This window comes from Pinus tabuliformis, chromosome 5_2, assembly GCF_031772625.1.
Source record: "Pinus tabuliformis cultivar Carrire ecotype Pingquan chromosome 5_2, CPIR1, whole genome shotgun sequence".
Taxonomy (NCBI): Eukaryota; Viridiplantae; Streptophyta; class Pinopsida; order Pinales; family Pinaceae; genus Pinus; species Pinus tabuliformis.
Window position 1 is genome coordinate 291,431,923 of NC_142306.1, and position 16,377 is coordinate 291,448,299.

General features: G+C 35.4%; 1 protein-coding gene across 1 annotated transcript; it reads left to right on the top strand.

Moving 5' to 3' along the window:
- The first annotated feature begins 12,206 nt into the window (after positions 1 to 12,206).
- On the top strand, positions 12,207 to 13,777 carry LOC149158696 (protein LURP-one-related 8-like). The gene is made up of 3 exons (XM_089434069.1): positions 12,207 to 12,458; positions 13,293 to 13,542; positions 13,668 to 13,777. Exons 1-3 carry the CDS (start codon positions 12,207 to 12,209, stop codon positions 13,775 to 13,777), a joined length of 612 nt encoding a protein of 203 aa, XP_089290195.1.
- The last annotated feature ends 2,600 nt before the right edge of the window (positions 13,778 to 16,377 follow it).

The following is a 16,377-nucleotide window of genomic DNA, read 5'->3' on the forward strand; positions in this document are numbered from 1 at the left end:
TTGCTTAAATTGCTCTGTTCGTGACAAGAGCTTGACCAAGCTTAGCTTCGATTTCGTTCTCTGTGTTCTAAAGGCATATTTGTTGTATGTAAACATGGTCGACGCTTGATCAATAATCCCTTAACGAGTAGTCTCTACCCGATGGTTCTGCTCCTTGAAAGTTACAGGGAATTTATAACATCATTGCCATGTTTCCTATGTAGTCGCAAGCGACCCCTCGGGTCTGCTAATAAATTTTTGGAGTATGTAATTTGGTTGATAACTATGTACATTTGTAATATTACGACCCTAAATCTTGACCCTAAAAGTTTTCCTTTCTATCTACGCGATTATTTCCAAAAATGACAACTTTGTTGTACATGCTTTTTGTGTCTAGTTATAATGAATCCTCTTTTATTAAATGTTTATTTTCCAGGATTATCTTCTTTTATTGTAATGCCTATATGTATTCAGTTATGATGTTGTTCCTTCACCCAAGGTTTATTCCCAAGTTTTAGTTATCTAACAAGTCGGTGTATCTTTCTGTTATAGATACTCTAGCTCTATATATGTACAACAAAAGATTTTCCTTCTGTTAATATCACAATATTGTATCTTTCTATATTAAAATTTATATAATTTCTCTTCCTTTATACCTAGGGTTTAGCCAGGTTCTCTTACTTATGTTTTTCTATATTAACATAGTTCAGACAAATGCCCCAAGGCCATCTAATTTACTAATTTTAAGAGTTACTACATGTACAATTTATAATTTAAATTAAATACGAAGGATCCAGTACTTACATGGATATAGACTTACGTCAGTTAACCGTTGAAGTCACCACTTCACTTGACAGATTTGTCCCCCCAACCATGAGACTTACCTTCAGGTCCAAGCCTCTCCCTGAGCTCTTCCTCACAAGAGTGATTCTTTCATACAATACTTAATAGTCACATCATCCATAGCTATCTAGTCACCACCAGACTTAGCTCACATTTTGTCTGTCCTTCCAGCACAACAAATATTCCCCCTTCTCCATTTCCAGTTCTCTCAGGTACTTTCACATTACCCTCTTGATCCCTTCTTGGAGAATTCATAATCAGGGAAGTAGTTAGGGTTAGGTAACTACCTATTCCCAACTTCTTGATATGAAAGAGAGTTACAAGATTTGTTAACACTCCATATTTGTTTTCATTCATAATTAACAAAATTTAATACATAATTCAAATGTTAATAATAATAAAATCCAGTCTTTGTTTTTACTGCAGTAAATAAAATAATTACATTTTTTTTTGGTACATCACATCTCCCCCGCCTAAAATCAAACATCATCCCGATGTTTTTCTGCTGCAAACAGACCCGGAAAAGCATCCCTCATAACTTGCTTATCCTCCCAAGTAGCCTCTTAAGGCCCAAAGTGCTTCCATTACACTTTAACTTGGGTGATAACTCATTTCTGCAACATTACTTCTCTCTGATCGAGTATAACCAGAGGTTCGACTAAGAACTCGCCTTCCGGTTTGACATAGAAAAATAAATATATTCTAGTCAGTTCCTTTAACTGTTAATGCTTTTCTTTTGGTAGATTGTAATATTATTTACCTTAATATCTTGCCAATTAATTATATGTTTAGGTTTGTAGACATATTTTTTCAACACAAAAACGTGGAAAACATTGTGCACATGAATATGACTGGGAAAGGCGAGCTGGTAGGCCATAGGTTTGACTCGAGCTAAGACCTAGAAAGGCCAACAAAATCGAGGTGCCAACTTGGCACATTCGCTCAATTGTAATGTACTTTTCTTTGGGCATACCCTTACATAGATGTGATCTCCAATTTGAAATTCTCGGAAATTTCTTTTTCGATCAGCAAAGTTCTTTTGTTGATCTTGAGCGGCCTTTAAATTGGAACGAATTTCGTTGACCATTTCCTCCATTTATTTTAGCATCTCAGGCCCCAGCATCAACTTATCTTTCGGCCCTCCCTAACTTGAAGGGGTTCGGCACTTGCATCCATACAAAACCTCAAACAGGCTCATTTGCAATGACATATGATAGCCATTGTTATATGCAAACTCTACCAAATGTAGTTAATCTTCCCATTTGGAGGGCTGTTGCATAACATAAGTTTGCACCATGTCCTCCACCACCAGATTTACCCGTTTGGTTTCTCCATTCATTTGAGGGTGGTATGCAGTGTTGAAATTTGGGTGTGTGCCCAATCCCTCAAATAAGGCTTTCCAAAAGGCCAATGTAAATTTTACATCACAATAAGAAATTATGAATTTGGCAGTCCATGTAATCTAAAAATATTTTGCATGAATATATTCGTGATCTGAACAGCCTTGTAGGTTGATTGCACGGGTATGAAATGAGCAGACTTTCTCAGCTTATATACTACCACCATTATTAAGTCATTTTGCTTTTTAGACCTAGGTAGTCTTGTAATGAAGTCGACAGAAATTGTCTCCCACTTCCACTCCGGAATTGGTAGTGGATGCAATAATATGGTTGGATGTTGATACTCTTTTTTCACTTGCTGACATTCTAGACAGCGAGTTAGATACTCATATACATCCTTCTTCATGCTAGTTCAGATGTATTCTTTTCTAAGGACGGTAATAAGCTTCTAGTACCCAGGGTGGCCTGCATACGGACTCTTATGATATTCATCCAATATTAAGTCTTTAATATTTTTTTGGTTAGGCACATACAATCTTCTTTTATAAAGTAGCATAACTTAATGGTTTACTTTGTATCGCAACTATTTTTTATGGATGTTTAAAGCTTTTTCTTGCTGCCCTAATGATTGATATCCTGGATCCTGTTTGGATGCCTCCTTGATAAAATCTTGGAAGGTGGTATGTACCTCATTGTAAGAGATTTCATAAATACAGTGTACCATCCAACTCAAAGCATTCACAACCCGATTCTCCTTACCCTTCAAGTGCTTAATCTCAAAATCAAAACCACTTAAGAAGTCGATCCATTTGGCTTGCCTAGCATTCAAAGTGGGTTTTTAAAAATAGTTAGTTAAGTTATGATGATTAGTCATTAGGAGAAATATCTTACCCATCAGATAATGCCGCCACATTTTTAGTCCATGAATGACAGCTATGAGCTCTAAGTCATAGGTTGAATACTTCTATTCATACTCCTTGAGTTTCCTAGATTCGTAGGCAATCACTTTTCCTTCTTGCATTAAAATGCCACCAACCCATTCCTTGCTAGCATCTGTGCAGACTATATAATCTTTATTTGGATCTGCGATGCTCAAGATAGGCACGATGGTTAGTAAATGCTTAAGCTGGTCAAATATTTTCTGGCATTATGCTGTCCACTTGAAGGCTTTTCCCTTCTTCTACAAGGAGTTAATGGCGTGTGCCACTCTAGAAAATCCTTTGAGGAATCTCCTATAGTACCCAACTAGACCCATGAACGATCTTATATCTGCAATTTCCTTTGGCACGAGCCACTCCATTATAGTATTTATCTTTTCTGGGTCCACAATGATTCCATCTTTGGTAATGATGTGGCCTAAATACTGAATATGTTACATAAAGAAATCATATTTGTTGTATTTAGCATACATCTGATGTTCTCTAAGAGTCTGCAACACTATTCCAAGATGCTCTTTATGTTCTCCTATAATGTAGGAATAAATCAGTATATCGTCAATAAAAATTAACACAAATTTATCTAAGTAATGATGAAATATATTTTTCATGAGACACATGGAGGTTGTAGGAGCATTGGTCAGCCCGAATGGTAACACCATGAACTCCTAATGTCCATAACAAGTTCTAAAGGTTGTCTTTGCTATGCCTTCTTCCTTAATTCTGATCTAATGATACCACAAACATAGATCAATCTTTGAAAACACTATTGCTCCCTTCATGTGATCAAACAACTCGTCTATACATGGTAGAGGGTATTTATTTTTAATAGTCAGCTTATTTAGTTGGTGGTAATCCATACACATGCGCAGAGTTCCATCCTTCTTTTTAACAAAAAGTACAAGGGCTCCCCAAGGTGACATGCTGGGATGGATGTAATTTTTTTCCAGCAGTTCTTGTAACTGCATTTTTAATTCTGTCAACTCTGGTATACTCATACGGTAAGGAGCTCGGGACACCGGAGCTTCTCCTGGTATCAATTCAATGGTGAAATCTATATCTCTTTTTGGAGGGAGTCCCAGAATCTCTTCAGGAAATACGTCCGGAAAATTCTGTATTACAGGTATATTTTCTAAAGAATTAGATTTTTCCTTTGAGTTGGCATATCACACTTGAATTGCATAAATCTGACATCCTTTTCTGATACATTTTGCTAACTGTGAGGCGGTTATTGGTCTTAGTTTTAGTGGCCTTAGTATACCTTGTATTTCTTGCCTCTTTCCCTCCTCATCCATTTAGTGGATAGCTTTTGTTTTACAGTATATGAGTGAACAATGTTTTTCTATCCATTCCATGCCTATTAGAAAATCATAAGATCCTAGGGGAAATACATTCATGTCTGTCATAACACTGACCTGCTATTTTCAATGGGAAGTTGTTGACTTTGGCCAACACTCGTCATTTTTCCCTTGTGGATACCTCTACTAACCTAGGATCTTTGAATTTGATAGCTTGAAAACAACACTGACCAACTATCTTAGGACTAACATAACTTAATGTAGCTCCTGGAACAATTAAAACATATATAGTTTAGTAAAAAATTTACCTTCGAATTCCACCATGGTTGTTTAGTACTTCGCGTGATGATCTTCAAAGGCAGCATCGATTTTTTGGATGCTCTGGGCCACTTATCCTACAGTGGATGCCTCTTGAATCTCTGAAATTTGTTTTATTCCTTTACAGTTGGGACAGTTTTTGATGTAATGTGGCCCTCCACATCCATAGCATTGTACATAAGGTCTTGTTGCAATTTCAACTTCAGTTTTGCTCGACTACTCATTGGTCTTGGATTCATTGGGAATTCTAAATTTGGTCTGATTTCTATTAAGATTTATGTTTATTTTCCCCTTGTGGGGTCCTTTATTAGTTACAGACTTGGTTCCCTTGCTTCCAACAGGGAATTTAACTCCCTTTTTATCAGTCCATTTCCTTCCTACATCTCGCTTTTGCTTACTTTGTTGATAACATATCTAGGCTTTCCTTATAAGCTCATCCATGGTTTAGAGGTTGTCGAGTTTGATACGCTCCTTCATAAACAATGGCAGACTACTGATAAATCGTTGCACCTTTTCCTTCTCCTCCTGTATGTAGGGTACATACCAAAGAAAAGATGTAAATTTCGTAATGAACTCATCCATTGTCAGTTGTCCCAATATTAAGTCATGAAACTCTTTTACTTTTTCATCATAGAATCATTCAGTTAAATATATTTCCTTGAAATACCTCTAAAATTTTTCCCATGTTATCTTATGTTCATTTACTCCACGCACAGTTTTTACTTCCTCCCACCACAGGGTGGCTTTCCCTTACAGTTGGAAGATGACCAAGCGAGCCTTTAAATTATGATCTTATTCATACAGTTGAAAATACCTATTCATATTAATAAATCAGGCTTCAGCTGCCTCTTCCTTCTCACCATCAAAGAGGGGCAACATTTTTTTCTGGAATTCTCCTTGCAGTTCTATCCTTTGTCTTTTCTGTGTTTTGTGTTCTGATGCACTATCAGATTTTTCTTCCTGATTTTGTTCCCCTCCTTTCGTTTCTAGATATTCTATCTGATATTCTTGTTCCCCGGTCATATGTCCATGTTCTGGGCTGGGGATTATCTGACACTAATTTTTCCTATCTGATAAACTATTCATAATCTTCTACTGCTCCTACATCATCCTTGCATTCTCTGCCCTCAACCGTGCCATCTCACTTTTTAGCTCTTACACCGTTTCCAAAATGGTGGTATGGGTGTTGCATGGTTCTTCTCCCAGTTGCACCCATACTTCAGGGTTATTTTCTTGAAAAGATGCAGGTCCTAGACCCGTTATGGTCCCATGTTTGTGTATTGCACATTCTCTTCATGCTAGTTGTTTTGGCTTCTCTTACTGGATACAAAGAAAATCACTCATACTATTAAACATTAGTTTCGAGAGGCCTCAATTTGTAACCTGAGTTCTCTGATACCACTTTCCATATCTCCACATAAAAAAAAAAGAGAATAACTTAGAGAATTTCTTATCTCATGTAAACTATAAAAGTTCCTATAGAATATAAACCAAAACAATTTATATAGCATATAAACGTTAATCACCATGCCATAAAGAATCACTCTGAAATTCATGTAAATTTTTATTAATTATTGTTTGAAAAATTATACTCGTCACAATATTTAGAAATTGAATGCATCTGTCCTTCGTATGCTTAACATTTATCATTGACTGGATTTACATTAACACTAAACTAATCCTTTCTACTCACTAGCTGGCTATCCTTTCTTAGCATCCTCGCTCCATTGATTTTTAGGCTTGCTCGAGCTCATACAAAGACAGAGACCTCATCTAGCAGCTTCGGTTAAGCTAGGGGTAAGACCTATGTTTAGTTGTTGTGTTTGTTTTTTTTCTTTTTTGGTTTGGCCTTAAGCTATTAAGATCATCTTATGAAACCCTTGAAGGATATCTAGTGCGACTCCTTTGCAGCTAGAGGATGGCCTCAAGGCTCTGTTCCTGTGGTGGATTAGTCCCGCAGTGCGGTGTTGATAGGTATTTGCCTCCCTGTATCAATTTGACTATTTGCAGTAATTGTTTTCTTTTGTTTCTTTCTCGCTGTCATAAAGAATTATGCGGTTTATGGGTTTTTTACAGGTGCTTCTAGGGGTCCTCTGGTGCTCTGAGAAATGATACAAGGCACCACCTCTAATGTTCTATCATGGTGCTATGCCTTCCTCCTATCAGATGCTCCAGGTATGTGCATGCCAAATTTTGTCATTAAGGGTTCTAGAGGCTACTAGTTTTCTTCTTGAGTGCCCAATTCATAGAGTTAATGCCTAGGAAGTTTATGGATTTTCTTGAAGTGTTTGATACACTACTAGACTCTATGGTTATTACAGAACTTGTTTATACATTTTGAGGCTCTCCTCTATCAAGATATATATGTCTAAGATAGTTCTTAGTTTTTAAGTCATGAGGATTCTCCTTGGGTTTATAATGTTTACATATTAGTTTAATCAGAGGGTGCATCACAATGAGCAATGACTCTTCTTCGAGGCTCTTGTCCATTGTGCTTTGGCTTGAACCAACAACTCATACTTTTTATTACAACTTTGTATATATATTCATAATTTTTTAAATCCTCATGTGTCTCTTTCATGAATGCTCTGCTTGCAAAGTTGATTTTGATGAGGGTCTGTTTCTAAGGGGTTAAACCCATTCCGGCTCGTGATGTTGCTTTTAAATCTTGGGACAGGAATAAGATTTGATTTATCTCTTTGTTTTTGGAAATGGAATTTCAATGTCATTTCTTTGCTCAGATTGCTCTAGTCGTGACAAGAGCTTGACCAAGATCAGCTTCAGTTCCGTTCTCTGTGTTCTAAAGGTGTATTTTTTGTATATAAACCTGGTCGAGGCTTGAGCGATAATCCCTTAACGGGTAGTCTTTGCCTAGCTGTTTTTCTCCTCGAAAGTTGCAAGGAATTTATAGCATCATTGCCCTGTTTCCTATGTAGTCACAAACAACCCCTCAGGTCTACTAATAAATTTTTGGAGTATGTTTTTTGGTTGATAGCTATGTACATTTGTAATATTATGGCCCTAAATATTATCCCTAAAATTTTTCCTTTCTATCTATGTGATTATTTCCAGAATTGACACCTTTGTTGTACATGCTTTCTGTGTCTAGTTATAATGATTCCTCTTTTATTAACGTTTATTTTCTAGGATCATCATCTTTCATTGTAATGGCTATCTGTATTTAGTTATGATTTTGTTCCTTTTCCAAAGGTTTATTCCTAAAAATGACATCTTACTGTTTTAGTTATCTAACAAGTCAGTGTATCTTTCTGTTATAGATATTGTAGCTATATATATGTACAACGAAATATTTTCCTTCTGTTAATCTCACAATATTGTATCTTTCTGTATTAAAATTTCTACATTTTCTCTTTATTTATACCTAGGGTTTTGCTGAGTTCTCTTACTTATGTTTTTCTATATTAACATAGTTCAGACAGGTGCCCCCAGGCCATCTAAATTACTAATTTTAAAAGTTACTACATGTACATTTTATAATTTAATTAAATACAAAGGATCCAGTACTTACATGGATACAGACTTATGTCAGTTAACTGTTGTAGTCACCACTTCACTTTACAGATTTATCCTCCCAACTATGAGACTTGCTTTCAGGTCCATGCCTCCCCCTAAGCTCTTGCTCACAAGACTAATGCTTTCTTACAAGACTTAATAGTCATAACATTCATATCTATTTGGTCACCTCCAGACTTAGCTCACAATCCGTCTGTTCTTCCATCACGGCAGATATTCGCCCTTCTCCATTTCTAGTTCTCTTAGGTACCTTCACATTCCCCTCTTGATCCCTTCTTGGAGAATTCATAATCAGGGAAGTAGTTAGGGTTAGGCAACTACCTATTTCCAACTTATTGTTATGAAAGAGAGTTACAAGATTTGTTAAAACTCCATATTTGTTTTCATTCATAATTAACAAAATTTAATACATAATTCAAATGTTAATAATAATAAAATCCAGTCTTTGTTTTTTTTACTGCAGTAAATAAAATAATTACAGTTTTTCTGGGGACATCACATAAAATTATGTTATCATGTACGAATATATTATTAGGAATTTGATTCCCGGTCTAAAGGTTGTGGTGCTTAAATCATCTACTTAATATAACTAAGTTATATGATCACATTTGAACCCCATAATGGTTCTCCACTTTTTGCGTAAGTAGAAGGTACTAAAAAGCAGCGATGCATATTACACTTGTCTATTTATAATTTAAAATAGTTAAAAAAATTTATTCTTTAAAATATTAATGTTTAAAAGCACAACTATAGATAAAAGTAAAATCTTAAGTTTTTTTTAGGATTTTGATATATATTATAATAAACTATTAAATAATATACAATTAACAGAAGATTTTAGTAAAATAGTAAAGATAATTATTAATGTTATTAGTAATAGTATCCCCATGGAGGGTCATGGGAATTATATCATTGTATTGAGATGAGTTTCAAAAGGTTAATGAAGGGTTGTAGTACAACCCCAATGAAGGGTGGTAGTGCAATCCCATTAGGCAAGTTGAATGCATGAGGGTGGCATTTCGTTTGAGGATGTTTGAGTTTGGATTGAGGGATATTTTTGGAATAATGGAGCTTGATGCATGGGAGATATAGGAAGGACATTCAATTTTGTAGCCCACTTTTGAGTTGTATCCAACCATAAATACAAAAACTCCCATGATGTTTGTGGCATACATGCCACAAGGTGATCGAGGAGAAGAGAATATGATGTTAGCGATATATTATGGTTTCTATTTTGTTGGTTGCCAGAGTACGTTGGGTTGTTATGCAACTTTCCTTTAGCTCACATTATATTAAGTGATGTTTTTGTCCACTTATAGTGGTGCTTTTGTAGGTGTTTCTTGTTCTTTGGGTTTTTTTCATCCACTAGTGTCGGATCACTAACCCCATGTAACACTCTATTAAACAATGCATTTGCTCTCAGGCTTAGACATGGCTCTTAGCTAGAAAGTGAAAATTATCAAGCTAGATTTCTTTGGCATAATGACTGCATGGGGAATGGGTCTAAGGTTTGATTTGGTGGTAATTTCTTTGTTCATTGGCCTTTCAAATTGAAAATTCACTATTGTTATCCATTGTTTGTGGCACTATCATATTGATTTATGGTTCTTCTTCCCTTATCTAGTTTTGTTTGTGGGTCTCAAGATGATTTTTCTGGCTACCCCATAATCCCTTGTCCTCAACTAGGTTTTTTCTTTGGCTCTTTCCTTTCCTCATTTCTCCATGATAGTTCAGGGTATACTTTGTTAGTTTGGAGAATCCATCACAATAACAATTTCTTGTGTTGGGCTTGTAATTTGGGTTGGTTCCCCCCAACCACCATTTGGTGCTCTCCCTTGGTTTCTTGTTTCTACCTCACTCCCTTGATATTTGGTTGTCGTTTATTCCACCTCCCTTCTCCCCTCATTAAGGAATGACGTAATCTCTCCTCTAGTTACAAAGGAGGTAGAAGAGGCAAAGTCATCCCTCCAATTTGTCTTGAATCTCAGTTGTTCTCTCCTTCTCAGCCTTGGGCACAAGCTACAACTTGTCAGTTTATGGCTAGATTTATTGAATTTATACCTGAATAAATTCAGAAAACAATCTCTAAGGTTGAGGAGGAAGTTCATCAGATGCACATATTGATCCCAGAACATTAGCTTGATATGGGCACAAGGAATTTCTTCTTTGATATTGGTAATTCTACTCGAGCTCATCAGAATTCCTATATGCAAACAATTAATCCATATTGTGACATCAAGACTCTAATGGGGAGAGTCCTCACAAATTGTGTAGACAAAAAAATGAAATCTAGTTTGTATGGCAGAGATCATGGACAAAGTGGATAAGAGAGACAAAAATGCTCCTCCTCTAACAAAAAATTTATAAACCTTCACCTCCTCTAATGAAAACAATGATCTTCCTACACCAGTATATGTAGATGCTCCCTCATATTAACATGATCAAACAGACTATATGTTTTTTAATAATCTTTTAGTATCTTTTAGTATGACACTAAAATAATATTTTATTTAGTTTTCTTTACAATTTAAATGATAAACTTATAACCTATGTGATAAGTAATATTAATATTTTAAACTTATATTATTAGATATAAGTGTAGTTTTTGGATGAAACATACCAACCAACTATATAAAAATTTCACATATATATATTTTTAACGTAACATGTGGTACCTAATTTTGATATATATACACAAACTAATATCATATAAAATTTATTACAATAAAAGTTACAATCTTATTTAAATAAAAATTAAATTTTAATCTACTCATTATATAAATAATCTACTTGTTATAATTTTAAGAATCACAAAAGGCCACGTACTTAAAGTATTCAACCAGTATGAATTCACCTATCAATTTCATTTATCTGACGCTAGCACATAAGAAGCTATTTAAATTATATTCGTTTTCTTACGTGGTGCAATCTTCCAATGACAATATAATTCTACACGAAAATTTTAATTCAAAATTTAATAAATAAAAATTATTTTGTACTCTTAGATAAATTTAAGAAAAATTATTTTATAAAAGTTAATTTTTTATTTAAAAAAATTATTACTTTATAAGTTATATAAATAACAAATTTAGATATTAACTTCAAAACTTCATATTTAAATATTCAATAACTTAATTTAACTTATTAATTTTGTTTATGTTGATATGATATATAAAAAGGTGAATACAATTTTTTATTTAAATTATATATATATTTTAAGTTTAGTAGTGGTGAGATTATATCATGGTCATGTCTAATAATAACACGTGAATAAAACAGAAAATTGTTATTTAAAAAATATTGGAATTTTATAAAAATGAAAAAATAATATATTATTATTGAAATAATTTTCATCAATATTATACATAAAAATATCGCATAAAAAAGATTTTCTGATTTTCTGATTCAGTATGATAAAAATGTTATAATATAACAACTTGATTAAATAAAATAGCCGCTGGTCTATTAATTTAGCTAACTTAATTTTAAGTTTCCGCCTGAATAATGTTTGTCACTGCGCCGCGTGAGGGCTACCTCTATAATGAGTTGAATACCAAGCTGCCCAAGGAACTTAGAGGACCACTCACCTGCCTATATATTAATATATAAGAGATTTGTTTTGCCTCCTGAGGAGGGTGAGTGACCCGTCAATTTTAATATATTAATCTATAGGACATTTGTTTTGCTTTTGGAGGAAGGTGAGTGACCGGTCAATTTTAATACAAGGGATCAACCCGGAGAAACACTTGACAGGTGGTTGCAATGATGGCGAACCTTGTAATATTATAATTGGTATATGGAATCGGAGTTATTTAAGCAAGTTTGAGAACCAGGGATATTAATTAAAGGAGAAATTTTCGGCTTGGCGTTCACTCTCCCTGACAGATCTTACGTTTATATTATTTACTCGCTGTTTTTTGCTCATTCCTGGCCTCCCTTATCTCATATTCTCCGGAACAATGCTCGCCAAGATTCATCCACATGATCCACAGTTCGCCACGCATGCTGCGATCGAAGATAAACTCTCCACGGTGTCTGCCACATCTCTAACAGTGTGGAAGAAATCTCTTGTTTACAGCTGCAATGGTTTTACAGTGTTCAATTCCAGTGGGAACCTTGTGTTTAGAGTCGACAGCTATCCCTCAAATCCCAAGAACGAAGTCGTGCTCATGGACGCCGCAGGAATGGCCCTTCTCACAATGCGACGCAAAGTATTCAATCATATCTAATGTCTTTTAAATGGGATTAAATCGTTTGACATCGTTGTAACCCTTGGAATTGAATTGTATAATTATATGTGAAACAGACGCTGAGTCTACGGAATGAATGGCAAGGATTCCTAGGAGAACCCCGGGATGCTCAAAAACCACTGTTCATCATGAGAAGAGCGCCATCTCTGCTGATCTCCTCAAAGAGAAGCACGGAGGTGTACGTGCGTTCTTCCGCTAAAAGCAAGAAGGATAATAAGCCGAACTTTGTATACCGTGTTGAAGATGTTATGCCAAGCGTTCCTTCACTCTTCTCAACCGCTTTAATGAACCCGTTGCAGAGGTCTGTATATTGCTGGATATCTTGTTTACATTGTACACTAATATTCGGAGTAATTTATTGGACTCGCTTCATTCCAATTTCTGAACATATTTGGGACTTTGCAGGTGAAGCCAAAGCAGGTGAGATCAGATATAAGGCTGGGACAAGATGTGTTCAATCTGACAGTGCGGCCTGGATACAACCAAGCTTTCGCTATGGCGTTGATTATTGGCCTCGATCAGATCTTGCCATCGGACTGAACAACCATCGATTCCAATGGGTGCCAGAAGGGGATATGTTTTAGGTTTCCTACTCTTTTGTTACTGGAATCGCCAAATTCTGCCAAACAAGAATTGACAATGGAGAATCCCACTGTCACCATGTAAACGATAACTGTAGAATACCGTGTTTTACAAGACTGTAATGGCATGCTTATGGTTGTAATTAGATTGCGCTTTCTGCACAATTTTTTCCGGCAGAGAGTGGAGTAAATTGTATAATTATATGTGTAGCAGAGGCTGAGTCTACGGAATGAATGGCAAGGATTCCTAGGAGAACCCCGGGATACTCCAAAACCACTTTTCATCGTGAGAAGAGCGCCATCTCTGCTGATCCCCTCCAAGAGATTAACAGAGGTGTACGTGGGTTCTTCAGCGAAATGTAAGAATAATAATAAGCCGCACTTTGTATATCGTGTTGAAGGATGTTATGCCAAGCATTCCTTCACCCCTTTCAACCGCTTTAACGAAGTCGTTGCAGAGGTTTGTATGTTCCCGGATGTCTTTTTTACCTTGTATATCAATATTCAGAGTAGTTTGTTGGACTCGTTTCGTTCCAAGTTCTAAAAATACTTGGAATTTTGCAGGTGAAGCCAAAGTAAGTGAGATCAGATAAATGGCTGGGAGAAGATGTGTTCAATCTGACAGTGTGGCCTGGCTACAACCAAACTTTCGCTATGGCGTTGATTATCGTTCTTGATCAGATCTTGCCGTCGGACTGAACACTCATCGATTCCAATGGTTAAATTGGAAATTAAATTGATATATGAGATTTTTTAGGACCAACTTTTATACCAATTAAAATGTTAAGAGGTTTCTATATTTTATTGATTATTTATTAATTTTAGCTACATTATACTTTATCCACCCGATGGGTCATTTCATCAATGCCGATATTTTTACTTTCTTTATAAGTTTTATGTTGTTACTGTTAGAAAACTAATAAACTTAAACAGCGATTCTGCATGCGGAAAGAACTGAAAAGAATCACTGAAACTTAATGCCCAGGGATACGAATTACCTCCAGCTATTGGTGAAACTGTTGATGCAATTTCCTTCTGAAACACCACGCTCCAGCTGCACATGCAAAAAGGAAAGAAGACAACTAGTCTGAAGGCACTTCCGAGTTTGCTATCTCAGCTAGATGGTGTAGAACTGAAGGGGATTGAGATATGAGCTTGGGGACCAAACAGATGAACATATAGCTAAGCTTCCATCAAGCTTCTAAAAGCTATGTGTTAGAAAAACCACAAATCAAGGTAGAGATCAGATCAAAGTGATGGACCACTTTAGTAGCTCCCAATTATAAATTTAGTAATTGCAGTTGATTTTCTTAACTTAAGGAAACTACTGCAGTTGGTTTCCATAAATTAAGAAAAACTGCAATTCCATAAATCAAGGTAGCTTTTGTGTAAAATCAATGGAGCTTAACATTCTCCCACTTGGTCCATACTTCCAAACTTAATGTCTCAAAAACCATTGACAATCTGTATTAAGTAATAGATACATGAATCATGGCGATAAGTCCTCTTATGACGAGTATTATCTTCCATGTATTACTATGCATTTATTCTTATTATAATTTATGTGGCAACAATATCTTAATGAATAAACCTTATGTTTATTCTTGGTCCTTCTTAAATGAATTTTCTCAAATCAACTTAAGGTGCACATAAATATGAGAAAAAACATCACAATAATTAAGAATTTCATCAAAATAACATTGTCCATACAATGAAAAACTTCATAATGGAACCAAGTCCCATATTCAATACATGATCCTTGAATTTAAACGTTGGCATGCCCTTAGTTAAAGGATCAGCGATCATTAACTCAGTGCTGACGTGCTCAATGACCACTTTATTTTCTTTAACACGTTCCCTTATAGCTAAATACTTAATGTCGATGTGTTTATTTCGACTCCCACTTTTTTAGCCATAAAACTAGCAGCTGAATTATCACAATATATTCTCAATGGCTTAGAGATAGAATCCATAATTCTAAGCCCAGAAATGAAATTTTTAAGCCATACACCATGTAAAGCAGCCTCAAAACAGGATATAAATAAACATGTAGTCTTTGATCCCTTGAAGGTACCTCATTACTTTCTTTGCAGCTCTCCAGTGGTCTAAACCTGGATCACTCTGATATTGTCCCAACATTCCCACAACAAATGCAATGTCAGGTCTTGTGCAGACTTGAGCATACATTAGGAATTGTTGATCTCTTAGGTCTAGTAGATCTTCTTAATGTTGTACCATCATCTTCCTGAGAAGTATGTGGTTCAACTTGTTGTTCAAAAGTTCTTGGCAACTCTTGAACTCCTTGATCTATTGGAATATCGTCAGCAGCTTGTGGAACTTCAACAATTGGTTGTTCAACACCAATTTGTACTTGAGGGGTGCTATGAATAATAACCAATCTTTCACTTGAAGTGGAAGGTTGAGATTCTGAATGATCTTTCTCAGAAACTATGTTTCTGGTTTGATCGCTCCCACTGATCAAGTCATTTTCAAGAAACTTTGCATTTCCTGATTCCACAATCCTAGTGCTGTGAGATGGACAATAAAATCTGTAAGTATGTATGATTTCTAATATGTCTGAACTCCTATTGGCACCTTTCTTTGACTTGTTGGTCTGCTTTCCCTTTATGCAGTCCACACAAGTCTCAAGATCAGTAAAATCTAGAGTATTGAGTATTCCTTCATTTACCAATCTTTTAATTCTATCTATGGAGATATGACCTAGTCTCCGGTGCCATAATTTAGAGGAATCTTCATTAACAACACATCTTTTAGTGCCAGTGTGAACATGCATTGAATCATATGTGACATTGTTTTGTAAATTAATGCAGTAGAGACCATTAGACAAAATACCATTCCCAACATAATCAGATTTATAGAATAGACTGAAAGATTTTTCTGAAAAGTTTAAGGAATATCCAAAAGGTACAAGCCTTGAAACTGAAATCAAGTTTCTAGAAAAACTTGGAACGTAAAAGGTCTTTTCTAACTCCAAAACAAACCCACTACTTAAAGTTAAATAACACGTTCCTATAGCTTCGACATGTGAGCCCATCTTGTTTCTTGATAAGATGCTTTGCTCACTCCCCACTGGCTTCCTTAGGTTTTGCAAACCTTGAAAGGAATTCGAAATGTGAATTGTTGATCCAGAATCAATTCACCATGTGTTAATATTAACGTTAACCATATTAGATTCATAACAAACAAATGAGATTATTTCCTTAAGTTCGGAAATGTCACAACGAATTTCAGAGAAATTTTCAGGTTGTACTGTTGCATCAAAATAAAGAATCACATGC